Source organism: Rhinolophus sinicus, chromosome 9, assembly GCF_057876585.1.
Source record: "Rhinolophus sinicus isolate RSI-liver-muscle chromosome 9, RSI-T2T, whole genome shotgun sequence".
Taxonomy (NCBI): domain Eukaryota; kingdom Metazoa; phylum Chordata; class Mammalia; order Chiroptera; family Rhinolophidae; genus Rhinolophus; species Rhinolophus sinicus.
The window spans coordinates 15,683,667-15,700,630 of record NC_142509.1 but is presented as its reverse complement, the minus strand read 5'-3'; the positions used below and the strand labels follow the sequence as shown (position 1 = coordinate 15,700,630).

Below are 16,964 nucleotides of genomic sequence, written 5' to 3'. Positions count from 1 at the left end.
GAGGGAGTGTGGATTGAGGGAGGAATTTTGGGACAAGGCCCCCACCTACACCTTCCCCAGCCCTTGACAAAGTATGGGCTTCTCCATCTGCCTGAGCTACTCCAACCTTTGACTCCGCTTACTCTGGGGTTTACGACTGTGTACCAGCCCCCTCTCTGGATCTGGACCGGTTCACCTGTCCCATTCCTAGTCAGAAGCAGCCACCCCATAAAGGTGGTCTCATCACACAGAGCCTGCCCGCTGAGCTACAACCCTTCACTCACCTATCAAGGGGACCCCAGATAGGAAGGTCGGCCTCTCTCTCCCCGACACCCCAGTGCTATCTCCAGCCTACGAAAGTGTGCGCGCGTGGGTAGGGTGTAGGACTGGGAGAGCTTTAGGTGAAAAGAACTCCAGAAAAGTCAGAAGCAGGTGGGGACTAGGGGAGGGGTCACGTCCCCCCCATGACGTTATCAGGTTTGAACAGATTTGCGCGCGAGTTTTGCCTCAAGCCCATCTCTTCTCTTGCATTTACAGAAACAGTATTGCCCTCTTTGTCTTTGTCCCACACTCCATGGTTCCCCTTCAGTCTCCTCCAAAAGGTGAAACAACTTAATAAAACACATAATAAAAATTACTCAGAGTAATGGAAAAGCATGCAAATCGATGCGATTTGTCTGGGTTTCCCTGGGCTCTCTCCTTGCAGTTTTATCCCTGTTCTTGCAGGAACTACCAGATGAGGGTTAAGACGCGGCACCTCACCCCCTAGGCTCTCCGCTGCAAACCAAGGGGCTGCGGGCAAAGGGGTAGACGCGCTGTGGAATTGTTCTCCACCCATCCCCAACTCCCGCCCCAAACCGTTCAGCCTCCCGCACTTCCGCGGATAAATCCCAGGACCTGGGTAGAAATGGAAATCAGGGTTCTGCGAGCTAGAGGAGCGATCTTGCGCTTTGCCTCAGTTGCCCCAATGGCCGGGAAAAGGGACGAAGAATTCCTGTTCTAAAGTCAGGCTAGACAGCATCGGAAAGAGCCTCCTCCCTCATCTTGAGTACTTTAAGAAAGGAGGGAAACTCTCCCGCGGTGTCCAGAACTCCACGCGGGACGCGGGGCGGGGTCTCCAACTTGCGCTAAGCGACTATAGTCCCTGGCCCTGCTAGTGGCCGTCGGGGCGGGGGTGGGAGGGTAGAGGGAGGCGGATTAAACCCTTAATTACGCTGTGATCGGCGTGGCACCTGCTTTCCGCCGCCCAGCTCCCGGGGGACCGCGGCACTGGGGGGGTGGAGAGAAGGCCGAGCGAAGGAGGAGGGCACGCGGAGGCACGCGCTGCACCCTGGCGCCGGCCGGCCGGACAGCGGCACCGTGGCTGTGGCAGCGCGCAGAGGCTGTGGAGGGGCTTGCGGCTCCCGGCCCGCGGGTCTCAGACCCAGGGGCTGGGCCCGGAGCCCCCCGCCCTGGTCCCGCTCGGGTTGCGCCATGCTGCGCTACCTGCTCAAAACGCTGCTACAGATGAACTTGTTCGCGGACTCCTTGGCCGGGGACATGTCCAACTCCAGCGACCTGCTCCTAGGCTTCAACTCCTCGGTGGCGGCGCTCAACCAGAGCCTGCTGCCCCCCGGCGAGCCCTCTTTCAACGGTAAGCCCCTGCCCCGTGGGGACGTCGGATCCCGGATGGGGTGAGGTGGAAGGGCGGCGTGGTGGGGTAGACCGAGCGCTCCGGCCCCAGGTCCCGATGGAGAGGGACCGCCCAGCGCCTCCCTGGGCGGTGGGGACCGAGGGATAATTTGGGGCTTTGAGCACCTGAGTGGGGGTACCGGCGGAGGCCGAGGGATTGAGAGGAGATGGCTGCTGAGTCCCTTGCTCCCCACCACCCCAGCCGACCCTCAGCCAAGCCAGGAGAGGAGAATCGTGGCTGGGGTGGGCAAGTACGAGCTAGGAGGGGCCGTGACCCGCTGCGGGGACGGCAGCGGAGGGGCGCGGTCGCCGGCTGGTCTTGGCCGAGCTGGGGTACTCAGTGACCCACCAGGTGGCAGGTTTTCCTCCAGGGCCCTAAGTTTTCCAAGAACTTACTTAGGACGAGGGCGAGGAAACCAAAATTTTGGACGTATTTGCTACGCAGCGCGACAGAGGCGGCAACCATTTCAGGGAAACTTAGGAGTTTGTCCCTCCGTAGTGGACTCGCAGCCGGCCCACCCTGAAGTGCTGCGGCGGGCGGGCAGCGCCAGCGGCTAGGTCGTCACCGCTAATTAAGGTGATTAATAAATGGCTGAGACCGCGCGCTCCTCCCGCGCTGCGGGAGCCAGGGAGGGGCCCGAGCTCGCCCCCTACCGGCCGCGTCGCGGACTCCCGCGTTCCTCCGCGCCCTGGCGTTGGTTCCCTACGGTTCTTCCCCAGCCCCGATCCTTGGCCTCCGCCCCCTCGAATCTAGGGCGACCACGGTGCTGGAGACGAGAAGGCGGCGAGAAAGGGGACCTGGGCAATGTGTGTGCGTGTGTGTGTGTGTGTGTGTGTGTGTGTGTACTCCAGGTGCTGGGGTGGAGCCCCAGAGCCCCATTAGCATGGCCGTTAGCTATTCATTAGCTGCTGTCGAAGCCTCTCCCGAGACCTGGAATGACAGGGAGGAAATTCCTGGGAAAGGAAGCCTGCATCTGTGTCTACAGGAATTAAGGGGAAAGTGCCGACCAGCAGGGTGTGGTATACACCGAGGGAGAGAGGAGGAAGATGGGGAATGAGCTGGGATTCTCCAATCTCCTGTCTTCCTAGATTCCCGGGAGTTTAAGCACAGACCCCTTCTCACAGACGCCTTTGCTCACTTAGCGTTCTTACTGAGTGTTTTCACCATACATTGTCTCATTTAAGTTTGAAAAGTCCGTGAGGTTTCTAGGGAAGGAGCTGCAGGTCACATTTGCGGCTGAGGAAACAAATTCAGAGAGGACAGACAGTACCCCAATGGTCACAAAAGCAGCACAAAGCTTGGCAATAACAGTCCTGTCTATTTCCATTACACCTGATGGTTACGATGTGAAGGGGGAAAAAGGGAATATTGGGGCCTAGTGGAATCTGATTCAGGTGAAGACTTTAGGAGCCAAGATAAGGTCAGGTAGGTGGGGAGAACCCTCAGGTAATCTTAGAATAGCCATATTTATGGAAACTTCCCCCAAGTGCTTTCTATACATTATGGCCATATGACAACCCTATCACCACTCCCACATTACAGATAAAGAAGCCGAGACTCAGTGACGTTCAGTAATTTGACTAAGTTCTTACAGTAGAAAGTGTCAAACTCTGAGATTCCAGCCCTACGCCTCCCCCCCCCCCCAACCCCGCAGCTCTTAACCACTCCACTGCTGCTCACCATGGGTTTGTCCAAACTGGGCTTGGGGTGGGATGGAAGAGAAGAGTCGGGTGAGAATCAGGAGTTTTCATATGGAAGGGAGGAAATCCAGAAAAATTTCTCTCTTCCCTAAGTAGGAGGGAAACGGATCTTCTTGTCCCTAACCCGTTAAATACGCTCTCCCCAGGATAGTACCACCAGGGGCAACCCGTTCAGCTTTGTTTCCATCGGAACGTCTAAGAGTAGGGGCGAGAAGTTCAAGTCAACTGAATACCGAGGCTGGAAGCAGCGGATTCTGGAACCGGGTGGGAGGGGCGCAGGGCGGAGGGGCTAGACCCTGATTAGTGGACACAAAATTCCGCGGGGCCGCAGCGGCGCCTACTGGCCGCCGGGGGTCACAAAGCCACTTTCGATGATGCTGGGGTATCTGATCATAACCAGCTCCAGAATCCTGGATCCCAAACCACTGCAGGAGAGGAGGCGAGCAGAAGTCTGTAGGCCGAGTGAGGGGCAGGAGTAGAACATGCCGTGAACCGATCCGAGAAAACCAGGAAAGGAGAGGAATTCCTTTCTCAATGGTTCTTAGCCTTTCTTGGCTACAACAACCTGGAGAACAGTGTGCCCTCTCAGAAGAGAGCGTTCCATTTCCACCACCGTTTGCGTTCGTTCAATTCCTTTGACTTCACAGGCCCCCAAAACGTGATTGTCTGGGGTGTCAGTAGAAGAGCTCTGTGCCTGTTCATGGGGCTCCCAGGCCCGGCTCATGACTTACGCCTTTTCTGTCCTGAGGGACCCCAGGCGGGGTCACGTTCTCCATGTCGCTGCCCGGGACCGCGCTGAGGCCAGGAACCCATGTTGGCCCTGATGCCCCACTTACGGTTGTTCAAGGAACAGGGACATCTGTGAACCAGTGCGGGCGGAGCTGAAACGGCTAGAGGCGCGGGTGGGGGTGGCGCTTTACTACCCACTTAGACCTGGCAGGAAAGAAGGAGGGTGCCCTGATTCCTTGTTTTATCTGCCCGTCTGTAGGCATCTCCTTTGGGGCCCAAGAACGTGGACGTCTTCCGAGGAGATACCGGACCTTATAGAGAGGGGGGTGGTGTGGGCAAGGCTGGCAGGCAGGGCCCTTTTTCTCTCTGGAGCCTCCATCTCTCCCCAGTTTCCAAGTTTGAATGCTCTGCGCCCCCAGGGTCAAGGGTCGGGCCGGAGGACGCGATGCCGCGCATCGTGGAGCAGCCGCCAGATCTGCTGGTGTCTCGAGGCGAATCGGCCACGCTGCCCTGCCGTGCGGAGGGGCGGCCCCGGCCCAACATCGAGTGGTACAAGAATGGGGCGCGCGTGGCTACCGCGCGCGAGGACCCGCGCGCACACCGCCTGCTGCTGCCCAGCGGCGCCCTCTTCTTCCCGCGCATCGTGCACGGGCGCCGTGCACGGCCAGACGAAGGTGTCTACACTTGTGTCGCGCGCAACTACCTGGGGACCGCGGCCAGCAGGAACGCCTCACTGGAAGTGGCAGGTGAGAGAGAGAGCCCGGTTGTCAGCTAGTGCTTCCAGAGCCGGGGTGGTGGTGATAGTGGTGGGGTGGTGGGAAAGGCGGGACAATCTTATCCCGAACCAGCGCCAATCTCAGCCCTTTCAGCATCTTCCTTTGGGACTGAGCCTTTGGTCTCTAATGCCCTTGCCTGTTATGCCACCTCACATCCTTTGGTCTTATTCATATTCTCTCTCTGTGTCTCTCTTCAGTCCTTCGCGATGATTTCCGGCAGTCTCCCGGGAACGTGGTGGTGGCAGTAGGGGAGCCAGCGGTAATGGAATGCATTCCCCCTAGAGGCCACCCGGAGCCTTTGGTGTCCTGGAAGAAGGGCAGTGCACGAGTCAAGGAGGAGGAGGGAAGGATCACGGTGAGGGCCCGTCATGGCTGGGGATCCAATACCCTGGCCAGGCCGCCCCCCCTCCCATGTCATCAGGGTTATGGCCATATGTTAGGGGTCTGGGACATACCTCAAAGGAGGAAGGCCTCAATCTAAGGGTCTTGGAGGGCAGGGAATAATGTCTTGGGGGGATAAGGCGGGAGATTTGAGATCAGGGAATTAGTTGACTAGAGGCTGAGTCAGCTGTTGAGTGAGGGATAAATGAGGATAGGTAGGATGAACTTGGTATAAGATAGAGGGGAGCATGATGCCCCAGGGAACCATAGGAGGAAAGACAGACCTGAACTCCGTCTTGGGCAAATCACTTAAAGATTCCTTATCTAAGTGGATCAACTTAACTGGTCTTCTTCATGGGCTTGTTATGAGGATGAAATAAATAAACAGGCTTCGATGGCTATGAAGGACCAACGTCACTGTGATTACTCTGCAGATCCGTGGAGGGAAGCTGATGATGTCACATACACACAAGAGTGATGCAGGGACCTATGTGTGTGTGGCCTCCAACATGGCAGGAGAACGGGAGAGTGGGGCAGCCGAACTTGTGGTACTGGGTAGGCACACGGTGGAGTCTTGGCATTATGGGAGCGTGGGGCCTTGGGAGTCCGCAGCTGTGCAGACCTCCTGACTGTTCACTCACTCCCACTGCACAGAGCGTCCCTCATTCCTGCGGAGACCAGTGAGTCAGGTGGTCCTGGCTGATGCCCCTGTGGATTTCGCATGTGAGGTGCAGGGGGATCCCCCACCTCATCAATACTGGCGCAAGGAGGATGGGGAACTGCCCATAGGCAGGTGAGGAGCCCCTTCTTCCTGCCTTTGAGCAGACCGAACCAGCTCAAGAGCATACCCTGCCCCAGAAAAATGGAAGGCAGACACCCTTTCACTGAAGGCACAGAGAAGTCTGTTTTCCCCAGAGCCCACAGCCCTGCCCTATCCCCACCTCCATTCATAGAGCTTCTGTCTCTGTTGAGGCCTGCCTTGTCCACGTGCCCTGCCCTGGTGTCTGTCCTGGGGGAGACAGAAGGGGGCTATAGCTATGGCCAACCCAGCCTGGGGGTGGGGAGTGGAGCAGGTATGAGATCCGGAGTGACCACAGCCTTTGGATTGGGCGTGTGAGTGCTGACGATGAGGGGACATACACCTGTGTGGCGGAGAACAGCGTGGGCCGAGCAGAAGCGTCTGGCTCCCTCAGTGTTCACGGTAAGGTCCCATCTGGGACTGCCTGCAGCAGGGGTGAGATGAGGGAAAATGGAGGGTGGGTCGAAATGGAGAATGAGAGAGAAAGGAAGAGTGGGAGATGTGGGGTCACCTGAGACTTGTAGGAGAGAGAGAAGGGAAAAGCTAAACAGGCTTGAGCAAGAGATGGATGGATACCTGTTTCTACTTAAGCCAAGGTTGGGCATCTCTTTCCTGTTCCTTCAAACTCCCTTCTTAGTACCCCTGACTCCCAGTTCCTTTATCTCCCTTCCCTTTCCCAGTCCCACCCCAGCTGGTGACTCAGCCCCAGGACCAGATGGCAGCTCCTGGAGAGAGTGTGACTTTCCAATGCGAGACCAAAGGAAACCCCCCACCTGCCATCTTTTGGCAGAAGGAGGGAAGTCAAGTAGGTGCCAGCTCCTAGAACCTTCCCAACAGCTTCTCCTCTGGGTCTTAGCCTCCCTCCTTCTATGTTCTGCAAACTTCTCTCGGGTTCTGCTTTACCTTTGGTCCTCCCAGAAACCCTTGCAGGTTATTTGGGAGGATTAAATAAGACAATGAATATAAAAGGCCAGGAACATACTGAACACTTTAAAAATAAATGATAATATGTTTAGGTGATAGGGAACAGTCTGTATAGTAATTCTTTGGAGAATCTTCCTCTTTGGGGCAAGGCTGTCCTGAGGATCAGGACAAATCTAAATAGATCCCTCTTTTCCCCAGACCCCTGGGGCCTGGGCTTTAACACACCCGTGGAAAGCAAGTAGCATGCACTGTGTCAAAGCTGCTTCCGGGTAGAACATGACTTTCTCTTCTATTTACAAGAGGCTTCCACCAGGGGGCCCTCACAGTCACCCCTCTTCAACCTTAGCAAACAAATCCCAGAATATACAACTGGAATGAACATTATTAACTGAAGTTACAACATAAGTAACTCCCTCTAAGGGAAGGGTGAGAATTTTGCTAGTAGGAAACAGGATCAGGATAGTAAAATAAGTCTGATTAACCCCACTCCAGTAGGAAACCAGGACATCCACTACCTCATTCCAAATCCACCAGCCACAATTTTCGCAGTATCTTCTCTAGCATCAGAGACAGCTGCATTTTCATTAGATTCTTAAATGAATAAGAATGCTGGTGGTAGCAAAGGGTGGGACTAGGTGTCAGTCAGGTGCTCAGCAGGGTGCCATTTACCCTGAGACCTAAACCTGCTTTGCTACCTTCCGTATGTACATCTAATGTAAAATGCTAGAGCTAGAAAGAAGGGGGAAGCATTTAACATTTATCATGCAATATATCAAAAGAGTTTCATATGATTACGTCATTTAATCTTCATAACTATCCTCTAAGAGTCAAATTTGGGGGAACCGGGGCTCAGTAAGTTTAAATCGCTTGCACAGAACTGGGAAGTACACCAACAAATCATTTAATAAAATTGCTCATTTTTGTAAATAGGTTTAACTAATTTGCCTAAGGTCACATAACTGGTTGAGACAGAGAATGACCTAGAACCTTAGGAATGCTCTGGATTCTGGCAGTGATGGGAATGGGGAGCTCTGCCAGCTGCCTCCTCATCCCCTACCTTGGTTCCTTGCTCTGTCCCCAGGTCCTGCTTTTTCCCAGTCAGTCCCTTCAGCCCACAGGGCGCTTCTTAGTTTCTCCCAAAGGCCAGCTCAACATCACTGAAGTGCAGAGCGGGGATGCTGGCCACTATGTGTGTCAGGCTGTCAGTGTGGCTGGCAGCATCCTGGCCAAGGCCCTGTTGGAGGTGAAAGAAGGTATGTGCTCATGGAGAGAAGACTGGATCCACAGCATGGAAGGAAATAATGGTTTAAAGACATTTGTTTTTCATGGAGTCTATACAATACGTCTGCAAGGGGAGGGACATGTTCCTGAGACATGTCATTGAAGTTTGGAAATCAGCCTCAGAAACCACTAATAGCTGGTTGGTTCCAGGCAGAGTCTACCGCTTCTCATGGAAGCCCCTCCAGTATCTGGGGCAGGGGGATATGTGAAGGAGCAGAGAACGAGGACAAAGGGTTGGTTGCCTGAAGGCAGGATCCTCCCCTGAGGTGCCTACATTCTTCCTCTCTCAGCCTCCATGGATGGGTTGCCTCCCATCATCCTCCAGGGACCAGCCAATCAGACGCTGGCACTTGGCTCGGCTGTGTGGCTGCCATGCAGAGTGACCGGGAACCCTCAACCTAGTGTCCAATGGAAGAAGGATGGGCAGTGGCTGCAGGGGGATGATCTCCAGCTCAACTTAATGGCCAACGGTACCCTGTACATTGCGAACATGCAGGTGAGTCTCTCCCTGAGGCCCAAGTAACTGAGAAGGTCCATGTGCTCAACCCCCAGTAAGTACCCACTGGGACTCTAGCTCCACGCTGCCCACCCCTCTGCTCTCCCAGCCCACCTAGCATGCACAACCTCCTCCCCATCCTTCTGAATACCCAGTCCCACTCTGTCACCCTACCTTGCTCCACTCCCAGTTTACCAGTCCTCTGTCCTCTCTTACAGGAGACAGACATGGGCTTCTACAGCTGTGTGGCCAAGAGTTCCACAGGGGAGGCTGCATGGAGTGGCTGGCTTAGGAGGCAGGGTGAGTTTTTCCTTTGTTCCCTTCTCTGCCAGCGCCTTTCTCCAAACCTTCTTTAAAGACGGTCAGAACTTCGCCAAACCCCAGGACTGATTTTGTGTTCGCACAATGCCGTGGCCATGGTGGTGGCAGGAGGAAAGAATGGTGCCCTTGGGAGGTAGATGTGAATAGGGTTAGCGCACTGTGTCTCCCTCGCCACCATCACTACTGTCACAGTTCCACAGCGCCCTGGGAAGGAGGCAGGCTACATCCTTTTCCTATCCTTCTACTTAAAGATTATCTCCTCACTGCAGAAGATGGGGGAGAATTACCAGACCCCCCTAAAGAGCCCAGTACCCCTCCGGGGCCTCCCTCTCAGCCAGTGGTCACTGAGATCACCAAGAACAGCATTACCCTGACCTGGAAGCCCAACCCACAGGCTGGGGCCACAGTCACCTCTTATGTGATAGAGGCCTTCAGGTATGGAGAACGTTTTGAATGCAAACCTGGAAAGTTAAAAGAAGGGGATCCTATGTCCTTAGGGTCTTTGCTGTTGTGGGGGAAAGGTTTGCCAGTTCCCTTCCCCAGGATGAGGAGGCAGTAGGGGGCGATAGAGAACGGATAAGATGGGATAGGCAGTTTGGGGGTCCCTGGCTCAGACAACTCTGTCACCTCATTCCTGTTGCAGCCAAGCAGCTGGCAACACGTGGCGGACAGTAGCAGATGGCGTGCAGCTGGAGACACATACCATCAGCGGTCTGCTGCCCAATACCATCTACTTGTTCCTGGTACGAGCTGTGGGAGTCTGGGGCCTCAGTGAGCCCAGCCCTGTCTCTGAGCCTGTTCGTACCCAGGGTGAGTAAGGTCAGGGTCCCTGGCTCACGGGTATGACATGTAACACTGCAGAGCACCCCTCACCCCCAAACCATGGCACCATGGCAGCTCTTTCCTGCTGTGCCAGGTCTACTCTGGCGGCCAGCCTGGAATAGGAGGTCATGCTTCCGTCTCACTGAGGGAACAAGAGAAGAGGAGAGAGAGAGGGAGCGAGACTGATTCAGTCACCTTGGTAGCTCCTCACTTCTGAGTCCCTAACCCACAGCATATGTAGATGATCAGGACTAGAAGGGACCTTGGAGGGGTCATCTTCATGTGAGAGATGAAGCAAGAGGCCTTTAAAGGGTGCATGAATAGTTATGCAGAAAGACACTCATGTTAACTGGACACCCTGGTCCACCTCTGGAAATTATCCTCCTGACCCTGGGGTGTACTCTGGAGCACAAAGTAGTACAGTCTGTGTGGCAGAGCAGAGGCAGAGGCAGGACACAACACACTGTCAGTTCTGATGCCCTGTCCCGGCTGGCCCCTGCTAAGTGGGCCCTTTGGTCAATAGACAGCAACCCATCCAGGCCAGTGGAGGACCCATGGAAAGGCCAGCGGGGACTGGCTGAAGTGGCTGTGCGTATGCAGGAGCCTGTAGTCCTTGGGCCCCGGACCCTGCAGTTGTCTTGGACTGTGAGTAAGGCAAAGGGATGAGGTGAAGGGCAGAGATGATCATGGGGGACTTAGGGGCCTCCAAGAATGGGTACAGGAGAGTGGGAGGTGGGAGGTGAGTGGCTGGAGAAGATGGGTGAGTGGAGGAGGGGGCTGGGCCTGGGGGATTTATGTGGCCTTAGCCTCTCCCTCTGGTATGCTTCCTCCTGCCTTCTACAGGCAGATGGCCCAGTCCAGCTGGTGCAAGGTTTCCGGGTGTCTTGGAGGGTAGCAGGTCCTGATGGAGGAAGCTGGACAGTACTGGACCTACATTCCCCAAGCCAGCAAAGTACTGTGTTAAGAGGACTCCCCTCAGGGACCCAAATTCAGATCAAGGTGCAAGCCCAAGGCCAAGAGGGGCTAGGGGCTGACAGCCCCTTGGTGACCAAGAGCATTCCTGAGGAAGGTAAGGGGGCAGGGCACAGAGCTATTGGATGGACGAGAGGCACGTGGGAGTGGGGGAGGGTGAAAGTTTGCAGGGGGAGAGCAAGGTGAGCAGGTAGGAAGGTGGGTACCTCTCAGTTGCCTGATGTTAGAGTTCGGAGGAGGGAATTTGGGTCATGAGGGGCAGCTTGCAATGACCGTCTGTGTCCTTCTCATCATGTTCCACCCTGGCCAGCCCCCAGTGGTCCCCCCCAAGGAGTGGCAGTGGCCTTGGGGGGTGAAGGCAACAGCAGTATCACTGTGTCCTGGGAGCCTCCACTCCCCTCCCAGCAAAATGGGGTCATCAATGAATACCAGGTACAGGGTGTGAGAAGGGCCTGGGTGGGAGGGAGAGGACCTAGCGCTAGGATTAGGGAGGGAACTGGCTTTGTGGCTGGGGGTGAGATTGGGGGAGAGGAGAGAGGTTTCAGAGTGTTCTCTCCAGGCTGAATTATGCCTGGCTAAAGCCCCTCTGCTCTTCTGAGCCTCAAGTTTCTACGTGAGGCTAGAATCCCATTTCTGACTCTAAACATGGGTCTTGGCCCCCCCAGATCTGGTGCCTGGGCAATGAGAGCCGCTTCCACCTCAATCGGTCTGCGGCAGGTTGGGCGCGCTCCTTGGTGCTCCGGGGACTGCTGCCCGGTGTCCCCTACCGGACCCAGGTCGCGGCGGCCACCAGCGCTGGCATGGGCATTGCCAGTGCCCCGGTGTTGGTGCAGCTGCGTGAGTCCCGAGGTGGGGGTAGGGGTGGGAGTGTGTGTGTGTGTGTGGGGGGCTGGGAAGTTAAGGGGGTCTCGGAATGGCTCCTTGGTTTCCAGGCCCCTACCGCTCACCTCTCTGACCCCCACAGCATCCCTGTCGGAACTGGAGCCAGCGCTTGAGATGGGCCCGGGGCTGGTGGAGCGGATGGCCAGGGTGCTGCGGGAGCCGGCCTTCCTGGCGGGCGGCGGCGCGGCATGCGGGGCGCTGCTCCTCGGGCTCGGCGGCGCCTTCTGCCGGCGCCGCAGGCGGCGCAAGGAACTGAGTCACTACGCGGGTGAGAGCCCACCGGGGGCAGCGGGCCAGGGGCGTCCTCGGGTGCGGGAAGACACAATGGAGGGCTTGGGAGCAGACGGAGCCTAGAGCAGCCCTCCAGGAGCGAGGCGGGCGGGATGCAGAGAGGGTGGGGAGGGCTCCACCGCTACGGAGTAGGGTCGGGATCCGGGGTGTGGTGGAGCTGGAGCTCAGCTCCTTGGGGCGAGGCCAGATGGGCACCGCAGATCTTGGAGCCCGCCCCGACTAGGGGCCAGGGGGGCCGGGCCCTCAGGGGCGGGACTTGAGTCTGGGTAGGGGTACGACTTGCCCCCAGACACCTCCGGAAGACAGCAGGCTCTGCGGTCAGTGTTAGTAAAAGGGGGCTATTCTGGAGGGGAAAAACAAACTTGTGGGGGCGGGGCCTGGTAGGAGGGGTGCGGCCCGGAGCCCAGGCAATGAATTGTGAGGCTGGGTCGGCTAGCGCCTGATCAGGGGCGCATCTGGAGAGATTAGAAGGCACGTGGATCGGTGGTTCCCAATCTTGGCCACATATGGGAATCACTTGAGGAGGTTTAGAAAAATACCGACGGCTGAGTCCCACCCCCAGAAATTCTGATGAAACTGGCCCAGAGTGCAGGCTGAATGGTGGAACTGGGATGGGGCCAAGGAATGGAAAAGACTATGGATATTTCTGACCCTTCTCCCATTTCCCCTCTGCTTTCTCCCACGGGTTCTTTCCGGAAGCTTCCTTTGCCTACACACCTGCAGGTAAGCCATCTCTGCCCTGTGGGGCTCAGACCCCCAGTACTGGCTCTTCTCTCATTGGGTCTCCCCTCATCTTCCCCAGTGTCCTTCCCGCACTCAGAGGGCCTCTCTGGAGACAGTTCCAGGTAATTCTCTCAACTCATCTCCCAAGGATAATCCCCTCCACTGAGAGACCACGCCCCTTCCCCCTCCCCCCCCCCCACTGCCTGCCCATGCTGACTGGCTTCCACCTCCTACCGCAAACACTACCTTTACTACCCTACAGCCCCTGATTGCCTCTGCCTCCTTTACCTTCCCTGGCCTCTTCAGGCTCTCTACCCTAACATTCACATGCTCTCCCTCAGGCCAGCCGTAGGCCTTGGCCCTGCTCCTTACCCATGGCTGGCAGACTCATGGCCCCACCCATCTCGAAGCCCCTCGGCCCAGGAACCCAGGGGAAGCTGCTGCCCCAGCAATCCCGACCCAGATGACAGATACTACAATGGTGAGGAGTTCTAATTCCCTCAGGGGCACACCTGGCCCCAGCGTCCTTCTTTCCTTTCAACCCACTGGGTCACACTGAAAGGAGCTGAGGAGCCCCAGTCTTCCTGAGGTTGGTCAGGCCTTGGGAAGATGTGAGTTGGGGGTGCCTCCCTCATGCCTCGCCTGTACTCCAGTTTGGGAAGTAAGGTTTGGGGTGGGAAGGAGTGATCTATCTGGTGGGATCTCCTTTTGCCCTCCATTCTCCTGTTGTCCTCTGTTTTTCTGTGTCTGCCCCTGCCTCCTCCCCTGGGCCTCCCTCTTTCTCCTCCTCAGAAGCAGGAATCTCCCTTTACCTGGCTCAGACGGCCCGGGGCACTGCTGAGGGTCCTGTCTACAGCACCATTGACCCAGCCGGGGAGGAGCTGCAGACCTTCCATGGGGGCTTCCCCCCAAACACCTCAGGGGATGCGGGCACCTGGAACCACTATGCCCCTCCAGAATGGAGCCAGGGAGACAGTGGTACAACTCCCATTCCTCACACCCCACTCTTCTCCTCTGGGACCTAGCCTATCGCTTCCTTCTGACTTGTCTCATTTCTGCCTCTTTCTTGCCTGTGACTTGGTGTGCCCCCTCCTTCTTTCCTCAGGAGCCAGGGGAGGCAAAGTGAAGCTGCTGGGGAAACCTGTGCACATGCCCTCCCTCAACTGGCCAGAAGCCCTGCCACCACCTCCCCCTTCCTGTGAACTGAGCTGTCTGGAGGGGCCTGAGGAGGAGCTGGAGGGCAGGTCAGTATGCACCCTGCTGCAGATGCCGTACACGTGGCACCAGCCCAGGCCTCCTGTGGGGTCGGCGGAGAGCTGGTTGAGGAAGGGAAGCGGCAACAGGAAGGCCAAGGGGAAGATGTGGAGGCTACTCAGTCATCCTCACCCTCCTGCCTTTTTCCCCCAGCTCAGAGCCAGGAGACTGGTGCCCACCAGTGCCTGAGAGGAGCCACCTAGCAGAGTCCAGATCCAGTGGAGGGTGCTTGGTCCCTGCGTCCCGAGGGGACACCCCCTCTCCCACACCTTCCTATGGACAGCAGTCCACAGCCACTCTCACCCCTTCACCTCCTGACCCTCCCCAGCCCCCCACTGACATTCCCCATCTCCATCAGATGCCCAGGTAGGGAGGTGTGTAGTACCTTGCACATTATATCTATTCAGTGGATGGATGGATGGATGGATGGATGGATGGATGGATGGATGGAAGGATGGGATACAGAGGTCTCATGGCTGTATCAGGGTGAAAGTGCTGAGTATTAGGATGTTTAATACAGTGCCTGGCACATACTAAGCACTTAGAGTTTGTTGAGTGAACAAATGCCAAGGCTTCGTATCATTGCAGGAGGGTACCCCCTGGGCCAAATTCCCCTCTCAGTGTGTCCCAGCCCACTCTGAGTAGCCATGAAGGGAGGCCTGCTGGCCTGGGTGTTGGCCCCACAGCCTCGCATCACCTCAGTGCCAGCCCTGTCCCTAGCACAGCCAGCAGTGCCCCAGGTGAGTCAATGGAATCCTCAATTCTTCCCCACCTCCCCATGCCCCACCCCCAAGCTTGTTTCCTCTTCCCCCTCAAGCCCCTCTCCAGACCTTCTCTCTTACTTGCTCCTCTCCCCACCTCCTAATGCTATAGGGAGGACCCGGCAGGTGCCTGGGGCGATGACTCCTCCACTTCAAGGACCTCGTGCTCGAATCCGGAAGAAACCCAAGGCTGTTCCCTACAGGCAGGAGCACAGTCCTGGGGGTGAGGAGGCCTGGAGGATAGTGACAATCAGTAGGGGGGATGGGCAGGAAACCAAGGGTGAGCTCTGGGCTAGAGGGGAGAGCAGGCAAACCCAAATCTTGGCCTGTTCATTCACAGCCTCCTGCTGCCAGCAATGGGAGGGGGAGAGGGCCTGGTATCAGGGAAGCAGGAGCCTCTGCTGAAACAGGTCTCTCCCCAGACTTGCCCCCACCACCCTTGCCACCACCAGAGGAAGAGGCAAGCTGGGCCTTAGGGCTGAGAGCAGCAGGCAGCATGTCCTCCTTGGAACGGGAGCACAATGGGGAAAGAAGAATGGTGCAGGCGGGGCCCCTGGGGATCCAGCGGGGCCCTTGCCCAGATGGTAAGGAGGGCCAGGGCAGGCTGGAGGGCCACTGCTATATACGAAGGTGGGCTTTAGGACTGCAGGCTGATAGTACACTACAGACAGTGCCATCGATGGACTAATTTCAATCCAGCTCACCCCTCACCTTCATCTGGATTCATGTGTTGGATCAACATTAAAGACACTTATCTTGCTAGCTCTCTCTGAATAAAATACCCTGAAGTTTCCAAGATTTTTCCTTTCCCAGGACTGAAAACCCAATGACAGAAGAGTAGGGTCTCGGTATTCTGCCCCTCCTTTCCCAAGGCCCTCTCTACTTGGGAGTTCCCAGTGGGTTTCTGAGCATGTGTTATGTCAAGGCCATACGCAGGGCACTCGGCTTCTCCTCAACCCCCAGGATGACCTAAGCCGTGTGTCAGACCCTAACTCTTCTTCCAGAGCTGGGATTGTCGTCAGGGTGACATGGTCTTCTGCCCCCTGCCTGGGCCCAGCTACCCTTCTTTCTTGTGCTGCAGAAGATGCCTGGCTCCCTTACAGCCGACCAAGCTTCCTGTCCCGGGGCCAGGGCACCAGCACCTGTTCCACTGCTGGCAGCAATTCTTCCAGAGGCTCCAGCAGCTCTCGGGGCTCCCGGGGTCCTGGACGGAGCCGGAGCCGGAGCAGGAGCCAGAGCCAAAGGCCAGGACGGAAACGCCGAGAGGTAGGGACTAGGGGTAGCAAAACTGAGAACGGAGGGCTGGGGAGGCTGAGCCAAGGGATGACTGGAAACAGGAAGACAGAGAACTGCTTTTAGGGCCCAGTGAGTGAAGGGACAGGGAGAATCCTGGAGAACAAGGGACAAAGGATGAAGACAGGATGACACATCACAGAGGAGGCTGGGCTCCCACAGCAGAACTGGATCTGGACAGAGCCTGCTGAGAAGAGAGGCACACCCTCTCCTGTGGCGTTTGCCCTTGGCCGGGCCTTGCAAACCAGCCTCTCTCCCTTTCTTTCTCTCTAGGAACCAAGATGACCCTTGATCAGGAGTTCCATGGGGAAGGGCTCATCCCTGGGCCAGGAGCCTGGATGGGAGCCCCTCTCCTGGTAAATGATGGGTCGCAGAGAGGAGTAGGGAGGGGGTCTCTTTCGTCCCAGCAATAATCACAGGGCTCCCTGAGGAATTGGCTTAGAAACCAGAGAGCCAGCTCTTCCCTTTCCATCTCTTTCTACCTAAGGCCCATTTGTAAAAACGACAATAAAGACTCTGATCAGAGCCCTGGGCCATTTGTCTGGTTTGTGTAGGTTGCTGGGAAGAAGGGGGTTGTGAGGGGGTATATATCAGTGCAGTTCCTTTTGAACTTTTCTTGCAAAAGCTTTAGGTGAGGACAGGGACTAAAAGACCCACTGTGTTCTGCTTCCCAAAAGAGCTGAAGCCACTGTTCCCTCCCCCATCCCCAGCCCCCCAGTATAGCCAGGGGGACTTTCCAAATAACCTACCATGAGAAAGTGTCCTGCCCTTGCAGAATCAAGCCAGGCCCTCCCTTAATGTCTCCTCTGGGGTGTATCTTCTCTCTTGCAAAGAAATAAGCCCTTGCAATAATAATTTTTAAAACTCAAAGAAAGGAGGAGCTATGGGAAACCTCAGTCAGGGAGGAA

At 56.5% G+C, this 16,964-nt stretch overlaps 1 protein-coding gene across 1 annotated transcript; it reads left to right on the top strand.

Moving 5' to 3' along the window:
* Window positions 1-1,315: 1,315 nt before the first annotated feature.
* ROBO3 (roundabout guidance receptor 3) lies at window positions 1,316-16,563 on the top strand. Its single transcript, XM_019710399.3, has 28 exons — window positions 1,316-1,612; window positions 4,500-4,826; window positions 5,054-5,211; window positions 5,672-5,792; window positions 5,892-6,030; window positions 6,311-6,438; window positions 6,717-6,841; window positions 8,042-8,213; window positions 8,532-8,737; window positions 8,956-9,037; window positions 9,328-9,493; window positions 9,702-9,868; window positions 10,404-10,525; window positions 10,724-10,949; window positions 11,163-11,284; window positions 11,518-11,689; window positions 11,817-12,002; window positions 12,725-12,748; window positions 12,828-12,870; window positions 13,090-13,229; window positions 13,541-13,726; window positions 13,854-13,992; window positions 14,156-14,368; window positions 14,591-14,742; window positions 14,876-14,986; window positions 15,186-15,347; window positions 15,845-16,029; window positions 16,330-16,563. The coding sequence occupies exons 1-28, from the start codon at window positions 1,453-1,455 to the stop codon at window positions 16,339-16,341; spliced, it is 4,146 nt and encodes a 1,381-aa protein (XP_019565958.3). The 5' UTR covers window positions 1,316-1,452; the 3' UTR covers window positions 16,342-16,563.
* Window positions 16,564-16,964: the final 401 nt, after the last annotated feature.

Excerpts from the sequence above, each read along its gene's own strand:
- ROBO3 (XM_019710399.3), top strand. The coding sequence starts at position 1,453 with ATGCTGCGCTACCTGCTCAAAACGCTGCTACAGATGAACTTGTTCGCG. Across the intron at positions 5,212-5,671 it reads AGGAGGAGGGAAGGATCACG|ATCCGTGGAGGGAAGCTGAT; the intron begins GTGAGGGCCCGT and ends ATTACTCTGCAG. Across the intron at positions 10,526-10,723 it reads CCCTGCAGTTGTCTTGGACT|GCAGATGGCCCAGTCCAGCT; the intron begins GTGAGTAAGGCA and ends TGCCTTCTACAG.